This window comes from Phoxinus phoxinus (assembly GCF_949152265.1).
Source record: "Phoxinus phoxinus genome assembly, chromosome: 22".
In the NCBI taxonomy this organism is placed as follows: domain Eukaryota; kingdom Metazoa; phylum Chordata; class Actinopteri; order Cypriniformes; family Leuciscidae; genus Phoxinus; species Phoxinus phoxinus.
In genome coordinates, this window is record NC_136897.1 from 19,361,956 (window position 1) to 19,383,008 (window position 21,053).

At 36.7% G+C, this 21,053-nt stretch overlaps 2 protein-coding genes across 4 annotated transcripts in view; one reads left to right on the forward strand and one right to left on the reverse strand.

Moving 5' to 3' along the window:
* cfap92 (cilia and flagella associated protein 92 (putative)) overlaps window positions 1–5,518 on the forward strand; it is a 12,379-nt gene extending 6,861 nt beyond the window's left edge. Inside the window, exons 1-7 of one of the 3 annotated variants that reach the window (XM_079596669.1) lie at window positions 439–527; window positions 730–961; window positions 1,120–1,322; window positions 2,229–2,448; window positions 2,857–2,994; window positions 3,714–3,872; window positions 5,298–5,518. In XM_079596669.1, coding sequence (XP_079452795.1) covers window positions 525–527; window positions 730–961; window positions 1,120–1,322; window positions 2,229–2,448; window positions 2,857–2,994; window positions 3,714–3,872; window positions 5,298–5,503 — 1,161 coding nt within the window. In that variant the 5' untranslated portion in view covers window positions 439–524 and the 3' untranslated portion in view covers window positions 5,504–5,518. Of the gene's footprint in view, window positions 1–438; window positions 533–729; window positions 962–1,119; window positions 1,323–2,228; window positions 2,449–2,856; window positions 2,995–3,713; window positions 3,873–5,297 lie in introns of those variants that run through there. The other 2 variants (XM_079596670.1, XM_079596671.1) reach the window with 2 other exon arrangements.
* A 4,683-nt stretch (window positions 5,519–10,201) lies between these two features.
* Window positions 10,202–20,272, reverse strand: acad9 (acyl-CoA dehydrogenase family, member 9). The gene is made up of 18 exons (XM_079597014.1): window positions 20,003–20,272; window positions 19,726–19,819; window positions 18,918–19,019; window positions 18,724–18,830; window positions 18,521–18,621; window positions 18,353–18,431; window positions 18,089–18,263; window positions 16,928–17,001; window positions 16,764–16,839; window positions 16,604–16,674; window positions 16,405–16,524; window positions 16,198–16,326; window positions 15,234–15,313; window positions 14,303–14,426; window positions 13,936–14,013; window positions 12,271–12,399; window positions 11,433–11,505; window positions 10,202–11,188 (listed from the first exon to the last, which is right to left on the reverse strand). Exons 1-18 carry the CDS (start codon window positions 20,180–20,182, stop codon window positions 11,088–11,090), a joined length of 1,893 nt encoding a protein of 630 aa, XP_079453140.1. The 5' UTR covers window positions 20,183–20,272; the 3' UTR covers window positions 10,202–11,087.
* Between the last annotated feature and the right edge of the window lie 781 nt (window positions 20,273–21,053).

Here is a 21,053-nt window from a genome sequence, read left to right on the forward strand (position 1 = left end):
TGTTACATTGATTGTAACAAAAATGTAGGCAGGTATACTGTTACAAAAATGTCAAGTTTAATGTATTTTTCACCGTATTGCAAAGTAACGTAGCCTATTAATTAGCCAGTGGTGATAACTTTGGAATTTGCCTTACTCCAATATGCCCTTATAGCCTACACAGAGTTACTTTTCCTAAAGTTACTTTGGCTTCAAGGGAATTGTTTTATATGGAGGCTGCCTATAGCAGAACCAATCTTTTCCTTTCAACCTCTAGTAAGTAAAAGCTTTGAAGTGCCGGTGGAGTCGAATGTCGATTGGCCACTGTGTAACTGCTGTTGACTGTAGTTATGTTCCATGAGCCGCTTGTCATTTCCTATTTACCAGCGCGCGCGCTTCATTATGTTCACGCGACTCCGGTTGTCAAGGCGACGCAAAGCATTCCATATAACAAAAGCCAACGTTTCAAAGTTCTCTAATGCTTATGCGCTCAATTAAAACATAAAGGTAGCGGTGATGGGAATGCTGGAAAACAGCTGTCAGTTATGGTACAGTAAGTTTGGTTGAACTTTATATATATATAAAAAACAGTGCTTGCTAATTACATAATGTTTAAATTAAAAATGATTTGTATCATGTACTGTGGCTGAAACCATGTAACGTTAGCCTATACGCTACAATAGTACCATATTTGTTGTGAACGTGTGATAGTTTTAATATCTTCTAATAATCCAAGACCAATATTTATAGAACACAATGGAATGCAGGGACTCAGCATCACCTGACATGAAGAGAAGTGAAGATTTGTCTTTAAACGCCGAACTCCTCTCAGACTGTGGACCTGATGCTGACGAAAGTGAAGATCCATATATGAAGATGCCAGAATCCAGTTCTGTGGATGAACAAACCACAACAACATTCACAACAGACTCCAGCTATGTTGTCACCTGTACAGTCAGCATTGCATTAGCAGTCTTTAAAGGTATGGCGATGGTATTGTTTTTATGTGTGATGATGAAATCATTTTTCCTGACACAAGTAACGTTAAATGAAATACATGTACATGGTCATGCCTAAATAGTCATATAAAACTTTGCGTGAATAATATTATTATTATTATTTATTTATTTTTATCAATAGAACATGAGGAGTATTGTACAAATTCTGAGAAAAGAAAAAAGGGGCCAAAGAAAGAGCCATCCAGTGAGGTAGTGGAGGCCCCCAGAGCTGAGGGCTATTATTGCATTGAGTACAACATACTGCCTGATAAACCTGAACCAATCAGAGCGGATCTAGTGATGTTTGGCACAGCTGCTAAACTCTATATGGCCAACAAGACTAAGGTAAACTATTGGAATTAATTAGGGGTTAATAAGCAGGAGCTTGTAAATGCTCAATTATTTATATGTAGAATAATACTAACTAGTACTACTTTGACTTGATAAGCAAACAGTTGTTGTTGTCAATCTGTTAATACATTATGCACAAGTTTGTGCATCACTGACACAAAGAAAGCTGGGCTAGAGTTTCAGTTAATTGCCTACTTGGATTTCTGTTGTGCACCTCACTGTTTAGGGTGAACATTTTTTGTCTAGAAAGTTGTACATTTGAGAATGATCTTTGCATGTGTTTTAATTCTTTATCACAATATCCGGTAAAAAAATTTGAGTTAATAAAATTATGGAGATTTGTTTAATACATTGAAATTCAAAATATTATGTTATCGGAACCACATTAATTAATTAAGTTGATTTGACTAAAGAAAAACGGTGTGATAACAAATCATGAAAACATTTTCATCAAAAGTTTGGAGTTGGTATTTTTTTTAAAATGTTTTTGAGTTATGCTAAAAAAGATTTCATTTATTTGATAAAAAATACAGTAAAAATGGTGTGATGGCAAAGCTGAGATCCTTCAGAAATCATTCTGATTTGCTGCTCAAGAATTTTTTTATTATTATTATCAATGTTGAAAAAAGTCATGCTGCTTTCTTGTGAAAACCGTGGTACTTTTTTTTTAGGATTATTTGATAAATATAAAGTTGAAAAGAACAGCATTTTTCTAAAATATAAATATTTTGCAGCATTAACAAATTTCAATTTACAATGAACTAAATGTTTCCCTGCTGAATAATAATAACATTATCTGACCCCAAACTTTTTAACGGCAGTGCAATTCTATTTTTGTCTTTTTAAAATAGAATAAATCTTCAGATAATCATGAAATCATGTGTTATGTGTTCTTACAAGGTGCTGAAGCCTTGGCGAGAAGGAAACCAGGTGTGGGTGAGTTGGTCTCAGAATCTGAAAGTCAATGTGACCAGAGAGCTCCTAATTAAAATGGCCTCCCATAAGGTCACAGTTAGAGTATGGGACAGCAAAGACAAGTTATCCTTCAAAGCCAGGAATGACAGACCCAAAGCCTTCAGACTTCCACAGGAGAGGTCTGCAGAGGATCCAGATCAAATGGGTACGATCTACCACTGCTTTATTGATTGTGCTTCATATTAGGTTTTCCTTTGTTGTAACTTTCACTGGTCTGAACACCTCTATTATACAGCAAGATCTATTCTACAGTTTAAGACACTGCAGAGCATAATTACTTTACGAAGTGAAATGTGATAGACGAATAAATCAAATAATATTTGTCTTACCCAGTTACTTTAGAAGGGGGCCATTTTAACCGATTTAAAGACATTAATTTACATCCCAGTAGGCAGAACACATATGGATCTCATGTGTGAAATTCACATGCACTGCTATAGTTACATCCTCATACATTATACTTGTGTATAACAAAGCACAATAAAACATGCATAATTTCTAGTGATTATTCTTGGAAAAAAACATTCAGTTGCAACATCAAATGTCTTCAAAGGTGGCATCAGGAAGATGGTTTTTAAGATGAGAGCCATCTATGAGAAGGAGAACCGGAGAACAAGGACATCTATGAAAAACAGTAAAGCTCCAGTATCAGCTGACCATAGGAAGCGTTTGGAGCTACGCTCTGCCACAGGTATGATATAATACTAATGTTTATACTGAATAAAAGACTTACTATGATCAGTGATTATTATGTTTTACAACAATATGGATATAGGTTTGATTGCGGACAAAGTAACGTTTTAAGGATAACAAGTAGTAGTTACAGGGTTCGGTAAGATTTATTTATTATTATTATTATTTTTATTAAATCTGTTATGCACACCAAGGCTGCATTTAATTGATCACAAATACAGTAAACCCTGTAATATTGTGAAATATTGCAATTTTAAAAAACTGTTCTCTATTTGAATATATTTTATTATTATTCCTGTTATTTTTCAGGATTCTTTGTTGAATAGAAAGTTCAAAAGATATAAATCTTTTTGTAACATAAAAGACTTCACTATCAATTTAATGCATCCTCGCTGAATAAAAGTATTAATTTCTTTAAAAAAACATTCTAAACTTTTGAAAGGTAGTGTACATCTACCATTTTAAGGATTGATGATTTTGTACTTATTAATGCTTATTAAATAGATTGATACATCGATATATACACTCTAAACAAATGCTGGGTTGTATCAACCCAGTTTGTGTCAAATATGGACCAACCTGAAATTTTATTTTAAAAATTTAAACCAATGGTTGGGTTTAAAGTTTGGTTTAGACAGATTGCCTCATCACAATATTTTCACTATGGCTCTTGAAATAGCACATCATTGGTCACTTTACTTCTGTCTTTCTTTGTAGTTCCTATTAAAAGTGGCTTAACAAAAGAAAAGTGTCAAATAGCACCCACTAAGAAGACAGTCTTCCAGAAACCCACCCAGGAGACTGCAGAACTCATGGAGGCGAACCGGGAAAAGGCAGCCGCCTCTCTGGAACTCAGTATCGCCCCTCTTCTGGCAGGTAGTTTCTTCCTAGCAACCTCAGAAGAGTGTAGCTCATGTATGTTTGTTGAACATGTAAAGATTCATGTTCTTGTATAGCATTACCATTAAACACAGAGTAAGATACGTGCATTAAAGTTCTTATGGTAGTTTTAGGATCAAGTAGCCAAAAGCGGTTGTATTCTCCCACTCATATGGCTCTCATACACAGGTTTCCTGTAAGTGAATGTTATGTTTATACAATACATCATGAACATGACTTTAGCGAGGCAGCCAGCCATTTAGGGGCTGTTTCCCTTATGCCTGAGCGCTGTGGGGTGGATCGTGTAAGGGGGCTTCCCTGCAGGGTTCGTGATACTTAGCCTCTAATTGGCTGTGGAATGGCACCAGCCAAAGCCGACCAACTAGTTCTTTAGCTTTTGATGTGTCTCATCCAGACCCCCAGCAGGAGCTCCTGATGAAAGCCTTCACTTGGGAAATATTTTAGCCTTGTTACCATAAAGCCGAGCCAGACAAATCACATGTAGCTCCTTTCATTGCAGGGTTGGATTTTACAGGATGGAGGCTATCATTCAGTACTGTTATTATTTCACCAAACTATTATCCATTAAAGAAAGAATTCTCATATGCACTTTATAAGAATTACAGCTATGTAGAATATGGGAGTGGAAGACATTCCCACAGTTAAACTATAACTGATACACTACTGTTTGAAGGTTTAATGTCAGTAAGACTGTTGAAAGAAATCAATACTTGTATTCAGCAAGGATGCATTCAATTGATCAAAACTGACATTAAATACACTTATAATATTACAAAAGAGTTCACATTCTATTTCAAATAAATGCTGCTCTTTTGAACTTTTCGATAAATCAAAGACATCCTGAAAAAAATGCATCACAGGTTTCACAACAAATATCAAACAGCACAACTGTTTTTCACACCATTATTTTTTTTGGGCACCAAATCAGCATATTAATGATTTCAGGACACTGAAGACTGGAGAAATTATGCTGAAAATTAAGCTTTGGCATCACAGAAATAAATGATATTTTAGCATATATTTAAAAAGAAATGAAATTGTAATATTATTTCACAATATTACTGTTTTTACTGTATTTTAATCAAATAAATGCAGCTTTGGTGAGCATAAGATACTTTCAAAAACTTATGGACCCCAAGCTTTAGAATGTCATTCCCCACAGTTTCACAGACAAAGCTTAAGTCCAGTCCCAGACTAAACTGCATGTTTGAGGTGTTTTAACTTAAAGCAACTTGTTTTATCTCAGGAGAGCACACCAGTAAAGGCACGTTTATAAAAGCGACTTAAATGTCCTGATTGATCCAAGGCCTAATCCTGGCTTAATCTAAGCCCTGTCTGTGAAACCAGACCTATATGTAATATATGTTTTAAACATTGGCATGTACTGTGTCTTCATGTTAGGGAGTATGATGCTCATTGACTGCCTGGGATTCTGTTCCGGAGAGGTGAAAGAGGGATTCTGGAATATCACTCTGGATCAGCCACTTATATCGGAGCAGCTAAAGGCTGAACTCAATCCACTAGTGATCACAGTTTTGTCTGCTTCTCTGCCATCGTCTCCCGTTCCTTTCCATGTACTGAAGGTATGCTATGTCAGAAATGAATAGTTTTATTAGTCAACATATAATAATCAAATTCATCTTTCAATAGGAAAAATGCCTTCCTGTCTACTGCCAGTACAAGTTCAACAACAAGCCTATTTACAGAACCAAAGGCCATGATCACAACGCTAATATCTACTTTAAGGATGTGAACGTGATTTTTACCGGTCCGAGCCCCGGAAAGCTGTTTGAGTTTCTTAGAGGTCCACCAATGGAGATCAAAGTCCATGATCGGGATAGAAAAAATGAAAAACCCTCCAGCACACCCGCTGTATTTGGGACTGACCCCAATGATGCCAAACTAGCAAGTGTAGATCTATGGACTATTCATAATGCCTTAAAGGCAGATACTGAACACCAGGATCCATATGGAATAGCAAAACTAGATCTTTCAGATCTTCTCAGAGGACGCAGATATTTGAAGCTGACATTGCCCATTAGTTGTTCTGCTTCTGAGAAAAATGAACAGAGAAGTTCTTTTGAGATTTCCTCAGATACCGCAATGCCAGTGGGTCATTATCTCGAAGCTGACGCCCAACTAAAAGTCCAGGTGCAGATAGCTTACCCCCTCCATCCTGAAGATGGCAATAATGAAGGAGATAGTCCTTTTGGTCGCATCATTTATGTCTTTAAGTATAACAATACTCGCATCTTATCCAAACTGACATCCGAAATTCTACAAATTAATGCAGATGCCTTCCAACTAAATCATTATCCAGAGGAAACTATTCAAAGGGTCCTATCTGGTCATAAGATAAGTGCCAAAGAAAAAGAGAACAAAAGGCTAAATGTTCTCACTGGATTTCATTTGATGGATACAGCTCTACACCTTCTTGTTCTGGAAGGATTGAAGGATCAAGCAGTCAAAAGACTGTGGACTACAGTGCCTATAAAGTAAGAAAGTCATCATTTAAAATGCTCCCACATGTGCACAACATTTAGCAATATGCAGCAAAGCAAAAATTCCTGAAGATCATACAGATCGATCTGATGTTTTTCAGGTTGGATGGAGATGAGGAGGAACAGGTGACTGTGCTGTATAACTCAGAATTGAGTTTCTCAAAGCGACTGTATGCCATGCTTGACGTGGGCCTGAGTCCGATTTGCCTTCTGAGGCCGCTTGAGACCATTATGATGGAGCCTCTGGTGTTTATCAGGAATACGGTTCCTCATGCCTGTCTTGAAGCCATGAAACGGTATAAATGCAATTACACCCAAACACATCTTCTTTGCCTTACAGGTTCCAGCATGGTCCATTTTTTGGGGGGGTTTTCTCAGGTTATACAAAGGAATAACAGTGTTTGGATTAGTAGAGTATTTTGGTGTAACTACAATTTCAATATACTTCACAAAAAAGCATTTGCAAAATCTGCTAAACCTAGATGAACAAATGTTGTGAAATACAGAGATATTGTGCAGGAAAGTTAAAATGTTTGCAACTAATCTGTATACTAATCTACAACTAATCAGTATAAGCCACATCCGCCAAGCAAAGAAGCTTCAAGAAGCTGTGCACCTCAACCTGTTCCCATCAACCGACATGGTTCTCAGTCTAAGCAAGGAGTTTGGATCAGATCTCGGCAGAAAAGAGCTATGGATGGCGACAGAGACCCAGGAATCGCAGGATACACCTGATCATCTTAACATTAGAATGAGAACTCAAATACCTCTTGACAACTTCAACAAAGAATATTTACAATGGAAACAGAATGAGGGCAATAACGTGAAAGACTTTATTCAGGTAATGAATTACTGATACTGTATGTTTAACAAAAAAGTTTACAGTCTCAAAAAAGGGGGGAAATTGAGTTAGCAATTGATTAAAGGCAGTTTTTATTTCAGGCAAATATCGAAGAGGTCCACAGGGCGAGTAGCAACTTGCAAAAGTCAAAGCCTAATGTTCTTTTGCATACTGTAACTGACGATCAGATCATCCATTACCACAATGTTCAAACAATGAACTCTCCAACTCAGAGTGGAGAACTACTCTACAGAGAACTGTCAAAGGTTGGCATCAATTTCCATGAAATGCATTGAAAAAACCTCTAAACCTTTATTTAGCAATGCATAACTGTAAGTAAAATGTGGCTATTTATCCTCTTTCTAGGACTCCTCTTGCATTCGCTTCTCTTACCCAGGTTTTAGGAGCAGTTTTGAATCTAACCAGCACCCAAAGCGTCCAGACGATGCTCGGATAGAGGAGCTGAGAATGGTGCTGTTGAAGTCATGCCATACCACCGTTACCCCCATCTGTGTCATGTTTCTCTCTCAGTGCAATGTCAACTTTATAGGCATTCCTAAGAGCTTAAGCAAGAAGATAGAGTTTTACTGATGTTTACCTACCTTGCCCACCTCTTTACAGATCCCCAGAGCTTAAAACAGTATTTAGTTACAAGTACAGTGACAGGGCTAATGCTGATTGACTCATGGGACACAGAGCGTTATCTAGAAGCATGTGCTTGCCTGAAATTGATTTATCTGCCTTTCACAGTCTGTAACTTATTGTTCCCTGCTGAACATGAGCATAGCACCCAAAAATGTGAACCTTACAGATGACAGACTGATGTTATCATTAGCAGTTTCTCCCATTTAAGCAACTGCATGTGTTGTGTGTGTGCTTCCCAAATTAAAAGCATTAATTTGTTATGCCAATTGGTTCACAGTCTTGGAGAGAAAACATTCTCCATGGGAATAAACTGAAGCCAACGCTTTCCAGATCCAGGCTGCCATGGATCAAGAGATATCAGGATTTTGAACTTTACTCCAAGCCCCCGTTACAGTTTGGACCAGAGCTCCCCTTGAGCATCCATTTGACTGGTAACACAAATCATGCTATTTCATGTTTGACCATTCTTATTAAACAGCTACTCACCAAATCAGAGACATGGACATGAAATATTTATTTGAGTGGAAATATATATTTTTTATAATTGTACCGGTATAGTATCTTAAAGCTTCCACCAAAGAATAATAAATTAGTGGCCATCCACACAGAATTATTTTGTCACATACTTTTTTTTCTAAAAATGTGGTGCTCAAGAAGTTCAACTTTTTAAAAATCTACCTTAAAGGTGCATTGTGTAATATTTAGGAGGATCTGTTGACAGAAATGCAGTATCATATACAGTACATAACCATGTTTTCACAGGTGTATAAAGACATGATGCACCGTTATGTTTTAATAACCTTAGCATGAGCCATTTCTATCTACATACACGTTAGAAATAACCATTTTGCGCGACCATGTTTCTATAGTAGCCCTAAAAAAGAAGCTAGCTAAAATCAGCGATTAAAACACTAACACAATGATGAACAAGTATCAATAATATTCGCAATAACATCGTTTTTACTGAATAATTAAGTAAACCTAATTTCTTAATTTATCTTTGTAAAGAAACCTCATTACTTAACTGGCTACTCTCTGCTGTCGTCCACCGTAACTTCTGTTGGTTGCAATTCGCAACCTCACCACTAGATGACGCTAAAATTACACAGTGCACTTTTAAAATAACATACCTTAAAGAACTTTTTTATTCTACTGCCCAGCTGCGTCTCAGATTTTTGAACACAAAAAATGTCTTCTGCGTGAATGTCCCCTTACAATGTACAAAACAATTGATCTAGCAACACTACAACAACAATACATTAATAGGACTGAAGTTCTCAGATGTCATTTTCACTACAATCGATAATTGAGACGCAAGATGGCGGCAGATGCGTTTGAATGAAACATGAAAAGTTGAACTGAAACAGTGTTGCCATGGAAGATGGTGAATATTAGAAAATATCTGACCGCTGAATGTGATGGGAGGAAACTTTACTTTTCAAAACTTTAAATCAACTGAACCAATTGATTAAAATGACTCACTGTTTCAAAACACCATGGGCTGGCAGCACCAAATCAGTTAATGCAACGAAAATTCAGCCCAAAACATCTCTTACAAACCAATTGCACATTATCATGAAAGTGCAATCTATTAAATACCAATAAATATGACATTTTTGTTATTTTATAATTTTGTAGTTTTGTTTGTTATTAGGCAGGGCTTGGCAAACTAGAAGCAATTAAATAACTTTCTACTTTTTGACACACTCACACATGCGAGATCAGTTAAACATTAGACACTCATTCATGGGAAAACCAAATCATTAGTTTCTAGTGACGGCCCTTTAGAAGTTTTGAAAGAAGATTTAATGCCTTGTTTGCTGAAATCACGTGACTTGGTAAATTTGAAAAGCTCCAAACCACTGATTCGAAACAAAGATTCATAAATGTTTAGAAGTTTCATGAAGCAGTGTTTTAAAAGCACCCATCACTACATAGACTGACTATCAGAATTGAGTATTCCAGAAAGCCATGTAATAAACCGTTATAACCGTCAGCATCCTTGATCATTTGATCCTAAAGGGACTTGTTTTTTTTTTGTATTTCGCGTAGGAGAGGCTCTCCATGAGGACCAGCTCCAGGATGCATATGCTCAGTACAGCAGGTGGCAGAGGAAGATGTTGCTTGGCGAGAGCTCAACAGGAAGCGGAAGACTTCCAGAGTTCAAATGTCACATGAAGAGAGCAGGCCTGGATAAGCTACAAGACATACTGAGGGACAAGCCCATGAAATATTCTCTGAAAAGGCCAGGAATGGTTTTAAAAGTACAAAAAATTGACATTACTGCAGAAAATAAAAATATGCATGACAGTCAAATATCATTTTTTCAAGTTTTATTGTTAGATAAGTTAATATGGCTACTGTGTACATATTTTCTTGACAAACTCTCAACATACTTCAGTATGCTTTAAAACAGTTTAAGCTTGCTATTCGAGATCTAATCCCTGTGTTTTTCCTTCAGCCCATTCCCGTTATTTCTGTGGTGCAGCCTTCTGAAACGACCGGCTCAGCAGAGAAGGAGGCCAATGTTCCATTTGCTCCGGGACCCTTTCAGAACCACAGCCTGAGCTGGGACAAAAACGCAATTCCAAGATACTCATCCCAGTACAGCAAATTCCACTTCCGGTTAGAAATAATCCTTGTGCTTTTGTTTGTACTGGTTTAAATTAATATACCACAACTTGGAAAGGAACGTGAACCGTCCAGAGTACTAATATAAACTCTGGAGCGCATAAACGAGAAAAATACAAATAAACAATCAACAAATGTTATATATTAACCTCATAACGAAATTGCTCTGACATTAACAATTAGATTTTTTTAACAGAGATTACTGGAGGCCACATTCAATCCTGCACAAGCGAATTGCTTTACCGTTCACGGATGAAGAGCAAAGCATGCACTCCTTCCAGAAACCTGCTGAAGGCCCACAGACGCCAATGAAAAGTGCCCACTTCAAACACAGCAGAAACATTATAGAGATGAGAACCAACAAAGACATCACCTTACATGTGCATTAAAGGTATTATCTCAACATGATTTTGATTTTATGTCCTTCAACCAATATTAAGAAGCACTTAGGTGGCACCATGTCATAGAAAACCGACATAAAAAGAACTAAAACATTATAAAGTGAGGCTCAATCTTTACTGCACTTCTTTTGGGTTAAACTGACACACAGGGTTGTGGGACACGAGAGCCATGTCAGAAGGTCCTGTCCAGGGGATGCGAGCAGACATACGCCCTCTTGGCTAAGACCTCCTGGGCGATCTTCTTTATGTTGGCATCGTTGTTCTCCGGGGAATCTGTAGAGAACACACACCCCAATCATTCACTAAATCTGAACGCTCTGATCTAATGCATCGCATTGACTGGAGTTATTAGGTGGATGGTAATTGGAACAGCATGAAGAGCGCATGCAAGTGTTAGTGACTGACTTATGGTTTGTAAGGTTGTGGAGGAAATTCTACAACATGTGCAAGCGCTTTGTCTTGCTATGCAATAAAACGAGGCGGGCTGGTATCAATTATAGCTGTGCGTTTTACTCACTTTTTTGAAGCTGAGTCAACAAGAAGTTGTTCTTGAAATGAGCATCCTTGCAGAAAGTGTTGGTGAGCAGCACCTGAAAGCCAGCAGAGATTTAACAAGGTCGTTTACATTAACGATTTTAAAATTAATGTGCAAGCAAATTTCCTTGATAATGACTTTTTGTTGGCAAAACTCTGTGACCTTAAAATAAATTGAACAAAAGGAGAATCAACAGAACAATGCCGCAGTAAATTCAGCTTTGCCATCACAGGAATAAATTACATTTTAAAATGTATTCAAAAAGTTATTTTAATTTGCTATAATATTTCACAATATTACAGTATTTGATTTTAATCAAATAAATGCAGCCTTGGTGAGCATAAGAGACTCCTTTCAAAAACATAAATCTTAACGATCCCAAACTTTTGAACAGCAGCGTATGTTTAAAAGCATGTATAACATCCTATAAAGTTGGATAAAGCCAATTGCAAGCAATCAGCATTAAATCAAAAAAGTAATTATATTGTTTCCATCAATTGTTTCTCTCATGCAAAATCAAAACCGCTGTGCTGCTATAAATTACAATTTAGCTTATTGAAATGCCTCCCGGGACTTCTGAGAAGAAATGCATGGTTTTTCACATTGCAACATCCACAAACAAAGTCCTCTCTCATTTCAGTTAATGAAGCATTTATCTGTACTCGTTCACCACCGCATCCTTCATTTAAACGCTTTGACTGAACACTGAATAAAAAAGGTTGATGTCTCCAGACAAGTCTCACTACTGTAAATCAGTTTACAGGTCCTTCACTTTGGCTGACCTTGTGACCTCAGTGAGGACGGTTTAAGAGTGTGTTACCTCATGGTCATGATTGCGCAGGCCGATGCTGATGGAGCGACTGGTGCGGGACAGGACGGCTGTCATGGCGTAGAGGTTTATTAATACATCTGCAACTTTCTTCAGCACAAGCTGCTCCTCAACGATCGTCTGAAACAGACCAAGTTTCAATTGTTTAATCTGTGATAGAGTTTTTTTGTTGTTGTTGTTAAAGGTCTTAAAATTAAAATGCTATGCAAAAAAAAAAGAAAAGATTTTGTTTAAATGTAATTTATTACTATGATTTCAAATTGTCAGTAGCCAGTACTCCAGTCTTCAGTGTCACATGATCCTTCAGAAATCATTCTAATATGCTGATTTGCTGCTCAAGAAACATTTCTTATTATCATCAATGTTGAAAACAGTTGTGCTTAATATTTTTGTGGAAAAACCGTGATAGTTTAAGGATTCTTAGATGGAGAAAGTTCAAAAGAACAGCATTTATTTGAAATAGATTTTGTAACATTATAAATGTCTTTACTCATTTGCAAAATGTAATGCATCCTTGCTCAATTAAAGTATTAATTTCTTTAAAAATAAATAACATTTTACTGACCCTAAACTTTTGAACGGTAGTGTACACTACCAGACAAACTTTACTAAATTAGTTTCTCGTGATTTAAAAAAACTTTTTTAATCCAAAAGTTTATGCTTTGAATTAGCTTTGTAGAGAAATATATACCGTATATGCATTTACAAAAATGACTTGACCATTGTAATAATTTTGAAAATAAGTGTACTTCAAACGGCCAACCTGTATCATATAAAATGTTAATGATAAACATCTACATCTGTATCTGGAATTAAACCCTGTCTGAATATCATATTTCAAGATGTTTCAGTTGATCTAGGTCATTCAAAGTAGGACAAATCAAGGCCGTCCTTACGATAATACCCATAAAGAGACGAGCACATCCTGTGCCTGCCTTTACACAGTTCGTATTTCACATAGCATGTAGGCAAAAACACTGCGGCGGGGGGATTTATTCCTTTAAATATTTCCTGCAAATGAGAATGAATGAAGATGAAATGTTGTGCGCTCCAACAGAAAAAAAAGCGCGTGGAAATCTGAAGCACTTCCAGGCTGCACTCTTGCGACTGCAGTCTGAAGACAACAGCACGGCCACACAGACGTTCATTCAGAAAAGAGAGAGTGAGGCCAGCTGTGTCACACATGAACATTACCTCAGCCTAACAGGAAAGAAGGGACCAGAGACCAGGTCCCAGCAGCGCTAACGGCCCACGCTAATTACCTTGTGCGTTACGATAGCAACCGAAAGAAATAACATGGCTGTACGTTAAACGAATGGTCATTTTTCATTTTCTGGCAGCATCTGAGGAATGTGGACAAACTCCGATTAAAAACTGATGGTGGGGAAAATGTGAGATTGATGGGAACGGTGACTATGAGGCTTGGCTTACTATAAATATAGCAGTTTTTATACAGAAAGAAAGAGTTTTGCTTTGGCATGACAATATCCATCATCCAGTGTCTGATCAAAATAAATACAAATGGTAAACGCTGAAGTAAAAATCTGTAAAAACTATTTACAATAAGTAATAATAATTTAACTAATCTCAAATCAAACCAGCTGCAACGTTTTAAAATAATGTAAGGTTTTGCATGAAACTATTTTAATTTATTACCTTTCCATATCGGTACAGTAAGCTTTCCACAGTAGAGCCGAAGAATCCAGCGTTCTGCTCAAACATTTTGGCGCTCTCCTGTGGGAGAATGATGACATCATCACTTTGCTGAAAACAAGCTGGGCTCAATTACTCGACCACACGGTTTTAAAGGAGAGATCAGAAGGAAGGATTGCGCCTGATGACATGTCAATGGAAGGAGAACTAGACGAGATGAGATGTGAGGGTGTCCGGACATTTACAGGACATCAATGTTGTTATTATTACCATGACGTAGTCCGTACATTCATTTTATGACCACTGGTGTCATGATTATTGCGGATTACAGGCAAATAGAGCACAAGCACAAGCAGCATCGGTTCTGTACCGTCAGACTGGGGTGCACAAGGCCGTCTTTGCCGGTCAGTCCAAAGTCCACCGTCCCCACTGAGTCCTTCAATTTCTTTCCCAGAATCTCAAACACCACCCCCACATTCCCCCTCTTCATCTCCCTGTGAGAAGACAATTGCACATGTTAAAGAATGCAGCTGTCTTACTCTTAACCCTCACATCGTTCCAAACCCGTAAGACTTTCGTTCATCTTCAGAACACAAATGAAGATCTTTTTGATGAAATCGGAGTTTTCTGTCCCTCCATTGACAGCTACGCTACTTCCACTTTGACACTTCAAAAAGTTTATAAAGAGATCCTACAACTAATCCATATGAATCGAGCGGTTTAGTCCAACATTTTCTGAAGAGACTCGATTATATGATGAACAGATTTAATTTAGGCTTTTATTCACATGTAAACATTGATCAAATGCAAAAATCAGTTATGGTTAATGGAAGCACAATCATGCTCGCTAGAGAACCAATGAGGTTCATTCTCGTGTTATGCAGCACGTTTAAGATTCAGCAAGGTTCATTCTCACGCATCAAGCAGGTTCGGTTGAGCTTCTGTTTATGTTCACTGATCAATGTTTGTATATGAATAAAACACTCAAATTAATCTGTTCATTATATATTATAAAGCGATCGAGTCTCTTCAGAAAATTTAGACTAAACACTCATATGGATAAGTTTTACGATGGATTTATGAACTGTACATTATGAGCTGTCTATGGAAGGTGCAGAGCTGGCTCAGATTTCATCGAAAAGATCTTCAATAGTGTTCTGAAGATGAAGGAAAGTCTTACAGGTTTGAAACGACATGAGTATGAGTAAATTATGACAGAATTATTATTTTTGTGTGAACTGAGCCTTTAAATATGAATTAATCATGAAGAATGTTTTTAAATGTATATATTTCTTACATACTTTATTTTTCCTGTTAGTATTTTTCCAGCATACTGCATCCCTGTAAGTGCAATGTACATCCTCAAAATCTCATTAGTACCCTAAAAACAGAAAATAAACAGTATTATATAATGCATTTCTCATTTAATTGTCTTTGCACGTTCGTGCTGGAAACTTACGTTTGTCAACATGCCCCCCCTGGTGGTCAAAAAACGTTTTTTCTTTTCTTTTTTACTATTACTACACAAATTAAAGCAGCCATTCATTTTAAAATAATAATCTAATTAATAAGACAATAAAACACAAATAAATGAATCTAATTTCAAATAAATCACATAAAATAATAACTATAACATAATAATAACAAGCCTCAAGTATTAAAGAAACAAAATAATTGATTTTAGTCTATTTTTGCCACTATTTCATGTTAAATAAATTGTACACTTCCATTTAAAAGTTTGGGGTCAGTAAGCGTGTGTTAAATGAATCAAATGACAGTAATTGCATTTATAATGTTACAAAAAATGTCCATTTTAAATAAATGCTGTTTTTTTTATTTATTTATTTTATTCATCAAATAATCATAAAAAAAATAAATATAATAATTCTAGAGCACCGAATCAGCATATTCGAATGAAGGAAGGATCTGAAGGATCATGTGACACTGAAGACAGGAGTAAATTCAGCTTCGCCATCACAAGAATAAATTACATTTTAAAATGTATTAAAATAAAAACATTTATTTTAAATTGGAATATTTCACAATATTACTATTTTTACAGTATTTGATCAAATAAATGTAGTCTTGGTGAGAATAAGAGACTTATTTCAAAAACATTAAAACAAATGTACAGACCCCAAACCTCTGTAATGTACATTAAGTAATTTTGCTCATTTTATCTCTGAGCTTGTCACAAAGCTTACAAATACAGCTGTGCTTCCCTTTCATGCCATTTCATGTATAACACACATATTACTTCTGTACCTCAAATATCTGCAGGATGCGGCAGTCCCTGAGGTAGCGCTCGTAAGGGTAGTTCTTGGTGAAGCCCAGGCCTCCTAAAACCTGCAGGGCTTCACTCACACAGATCCAGCTGCCCTCAGAGCTAAAGACCTGAAAACATCCACATTTGATGTGTGTCCAGTGTGAGCTTTTTCATTTATAACAGTTTATGATTTCAAGTTACTTCACCTTGACCATAGCGGCCTCCAGAGAACAGTCTGGGACTCCAGGTCGGTCCATCATTCCAGCAGTGAGGTAAGCCATGCTCTCCATCACAAACGCATTTAGAGCCATGGTTGCAAACTTATCCTGTATCCAAGTGAAATAAAATGTTAATAAAGTGAACAAATAATACCAACAGAATAATTCAATGTGACTAAAAATGCACCTGAATCATTCCAAACTCAGAAAGGCTCCTGTTGAATTGTTTTCTCGTGCCTGCATATTCTGATGTCAACTCTGGAATCACACGGCGTGAAAAGGATGTATAGTTTAGAGATTTAAATTGAAAGGATGTGTTGTGAAATTTCAATGGATCATGTTCTCACCAATCAGCTTCTTGATCATCCCTGCACCTGCACTGCCCATGCTGAAGCGCCCATTGTTCAGGATGTTCATAGCGACCTAAAGACGACGCACACGTCACGTGTCAATGCAACATCATGTTATCATAGTGTGATTAAAATGCACTGGTTGTGTGTGCTTGGATCACCTTAAAACCACCACCGACTTCTCCAATTACATTCTCGATTGGCACCTTGGTGTCTTCAAATAAGACCTCACAAGCTGTGGGAAGTACAAATATTCAATGAGTGTGCGTGCCAAAAAAGGGCACAAACATACTTTTAACTTCATTTTCATCAATAAATATATTGGGTACCACTTTACCTTAAGGTTCATTAGTTAACATGAACTAAGAAATGAACAATACTTCTTCAGCCTTTAATCTCAGTTGATGATATTAATTTCAACATTTACGAATGCATTATTAAAATGAAAGGATGTATTAGTTAACATTAGTTAATGCACTGTGAACTAACATGAACAAACAATGAACAGCTGAATGTTTATTAACTAATATTAACAAATATGAATAAATACTGTAACAAATGTATTGCTCATTGTCAGTTCATGTTAGTTAATACATTAGCTAATGAACCTTACTGTAAAGTGTTACCAAAATTGAATATATATATATATATATATATATATATATATATATATATATATATATATATATATATATATATATATATGGGCTGGGCAAATGTTTTCTCTCAAATTTTTCAAAAAAATCCATTTTTCAATTGATAATTTTTTTTTTTTAAATGTGGTCTTATTAAGGCCACGAATCTATTTTTTTTTATCTATCACCCAAAACCTATTAGCTTTTCTACACTGTTCAAAAGCTTGCAGCCTCTATGTTACAGCTAATGCGGTGAGATTTGTTGGTTTTATCTTAAACATAAAATAATCTGATCCTGTTTGATCAAGGCATGCGAAAATCCTGTCTATTAATTGTATGCATTTGAAATATAGAGTTGGCTTCTGTTTTAATGTACCTAAGTGTACCTAAAATAAAATGAGCTTAATATACAGGTAGGTGGCTCTTAATTTATTTTTTATTAATTAACCACTTGTAAACTTAGGTTCACTGTTCTTTTTTATAAATATATGTTCTTTTGTATTAAATCTATATTCATTGAGTCGAATCGGGAATCAAAATCGAATTTAGAATCGAAATCGAAAAGAATAGAGAGCTTGCTAATCGAAATCGAATTGGAACATCTGTATCGATACCCAGCCCTAATATATTTAAATCTATTTAGCCCTAATATATATATATATATATATATATATCTTTCAAACTCACTGTTTGATCCTCTGATGCCCAGTTTGTCCTCAGGTTTGCCACTGGTGATGCCACCGAACGCCCTCTCTACAATGAAAGCTGTGATCTTATCTTTCTTTTGACCATCTTTGTCAACGACTTCTGTCCTGGCAAACACGGTCATGATGTCTGCCCATCCTCCATTGGAAATCCAAAACTTGAAATCAAACAACAAGATTTAATCGAAATACAGCCAGTGAAGAGATTTCACTCAGCTAGACAGAATGATCTGACTGAAGCGGTCACCTTTGTGCCATTGAGCAAGAAGTGCTTCCCATCTTCCGTCAGCGTGGCCCGTGTCTGTATAGATGCAGCATCACTGCCGCTAACACACGAGAGTACATTTAATTTCAAATGATAATCATAGCAGATCTGAAAAAGGATCGGTTCTAAATATTAGGGGAAATACGGTACCTTCCAGGTTCAGTGAGGCAGAAAGCTGCAACATGCTCTCCTGTTGCTAGTTTGGGAAGGTATTTTGCTTTCTGAGCCTCATTTCCAGCAATCAAAATTCCCTAAAATGCAGCGGCTGTGTTATGTAAATTGTCTTTCAAATATCAAACAACATAGTAGTTAATATAGGACCCACAATGCAACACCGAAAGTCGTTCGCTTACCTTCAGGCCAATGGCTTGATGTGCTGCAAGTGTGACCGCAATAGCCGCATCTAAAGAAGTGATCTCTCCTAACCTGGCATACATGGTGTTTGAGAGGCCCAGACCGCCTTGAGGAAACATGCGAACAAGCAGATGAATCTCTCTGACGGTATATTAGAAACAGTCTCTCGTATGAGGTCAGAGGTCAGTCTCACCATATTCTTCAGGTATCTGGATCCCAAACAGCCCCAGTTCCTTCAGCCCCTTTAAAGTCTCAGGAGGAATTACGGCCTCATGGTCGATCTTCTTGGAATCAACTAGAGGTGATATTTGCACAAGTACAGAAAAAAGGACATTTCTCAGTCATTTGAATACATCCATGAAACTTCAAAAGTTGAGATCAGGTATTAAAACGTGTTAAATACAAAATATAATTTCCATTGTACAAATGGAAGATTTACTTGCTTACACTAAAGCACAACAGTATTTCTGTTAATTATTAATTAAAGCAGCAGTCCGTAACTTTTGGTGCTCTAGCGTTAATAATCAAAACTGGATGCGTCTTGCGGAAGAACATTGTAGCTGGAGCTACTTCTCTTTGTTTATGTCTATGACGAGATACACAGGTACTGGGCTACTCCGCAGTGGTCCGACCCGAACCAGTCTAAAATAGTCCCAATACACTTACTATAGGTGGACCATAGTGATTCAGGATAAGACCAAACAAACACGATTTGGAAAATGGTTTCACGATGTACTCGTTTATTACATAAATTTGGTAAATTTTGAACACAAAAAAAGTTACGGACTGCAGCTTTAACTAAAGTTACCTTGTTATACTTTATTTGTTTTGACACATGCTGTTATAGATAGGAAAAAAATCTAATTTTAAACAAGTGGACTTGATTAACAAGTTGACACAAGATTTAAGTATGTTAGTATAATATAATACAACATAATACATGTACAGAAAGCTCAATAAATAGACAAAAGCACAATAATACAGGCTTGCTTTGTACCCACCATCTTCACTGAAAAACTTCTCCACAGGCTGAACAAGTTGGTTCATCTCCTCTAATTCTTCATTGCTGATTTCTGGGTAGGGAAAGACTTCAGCCTGAAAGATGTACGCATTACTTTTATGTAAAATCACAGTCTTATCCAGAATACTTAACCAAGATAGATTTTTTGTGTGTGAATATTATGATAATTATGAATATATTTATGGTATATAATATTTCTCCCTGCTCAAGTGCTCAACATTTAAATAGGTAAGTCAGTTATGTAAACATTAAGTTACCTTGTTTACTTTGCCCAGGAACAGATCTTTAGCATACGCCAAACTCCTCGCACTGGATCTAACTGAGCGCCGCGACTGAAAGCGATGCAGACAATCTCCAGTTTTCGCGAATCGTCCAGCGAACACATTTCTCCCAAGCCTGACCGTACTTGTCAAAAGAGTAAGTTTGTTCAGGCCCATCTTTAACGTGAACACTCACCCTGATCACCCTACGACTGTCTGAAACACCTTTCACCCATTTTCGTCTCACAATGATGACGACACGAGTCTATTAGGATGCAGTTCTTTTTGTGCCCTGCAGATGGCAGTGTTTAGCTGCAATACACATATTGTTATTCATTTCAATGCTGAGTGAAAAATGATCGTGAATTCCCACTAGTCACTGAATTCATCACAATTTTTGCTCAGATGTATGTGTATTTCATGCGTTCAAATATTATTTAAAAAACAAACAAACAGTAATTAGTTGTTCAGTGGTTCTCTTTCATTCCAGTCCTTCTCTGGGCAGCGACCCAGTGTGGTGTTGACAATGAGGATTTAACCCTCAAAGCTGTGCTATTTATAGCCTACAGCCAGCCAGCTAGCCAGACAGACAGACAAAAAGGGCACAGTTCCCTTTCTCACCACCTGTCTGTAGGTCACAGCGTCACACATGCATAAGAAACAGTTTATCCAGACATTCACAACTCTGAATTCACAAAGCATGTACAGTTTCCTCATGAAAACATGAATCTTGAAGCTTTCAGCCTTATCTTTATTACAAATATAGCCTGCTTCCATTCAAAAGTCTGGGGTTAGTTTAAAATAAAATATATATATACATTTTTGAAACCTCTTATGCTCACCAAGACTGCATTTATTTGATAAAAAAATGCAGTAAAAACAGTAAAATTGTGAAATATTATTACAGTTTCAAATAACTGTTTTCTATTTTAATAGATTTAAAACGTAATTTATTCTTGTGATGGCGAAGCTGAATTTTCAGCATCATTACTCCAGACTTCAGTGTCACATGATCCTTCAGAAATCCTTCTAATATGCTGATTTGGTG

Excerpts from the sequence above, each read along its gene's own strand:
- acad9 (XM_079597014.1), bottom strand. The coding sequence starts at position 20,182 with ATGGGCCTGAACAAACTTACTCTTTTGACAAGTACGGTCAGGCTTGGG. Across the intron at positions 19,820-20,002 it reads TCCTGGGCAAAGTAAACAAG|GCTGAAGTCTTTCCCTACCC; the intron begins GTAACTTAATGT and ends TACATCTTTCAG. Across the intron at positions 14,014-14,302 it reads TTGTGCACCCCAGTCTGACG|GAGAGCGCCAAAATGTTTGA; the intron begins GTACAGAACCGA and ends ATTCTCCCACAG.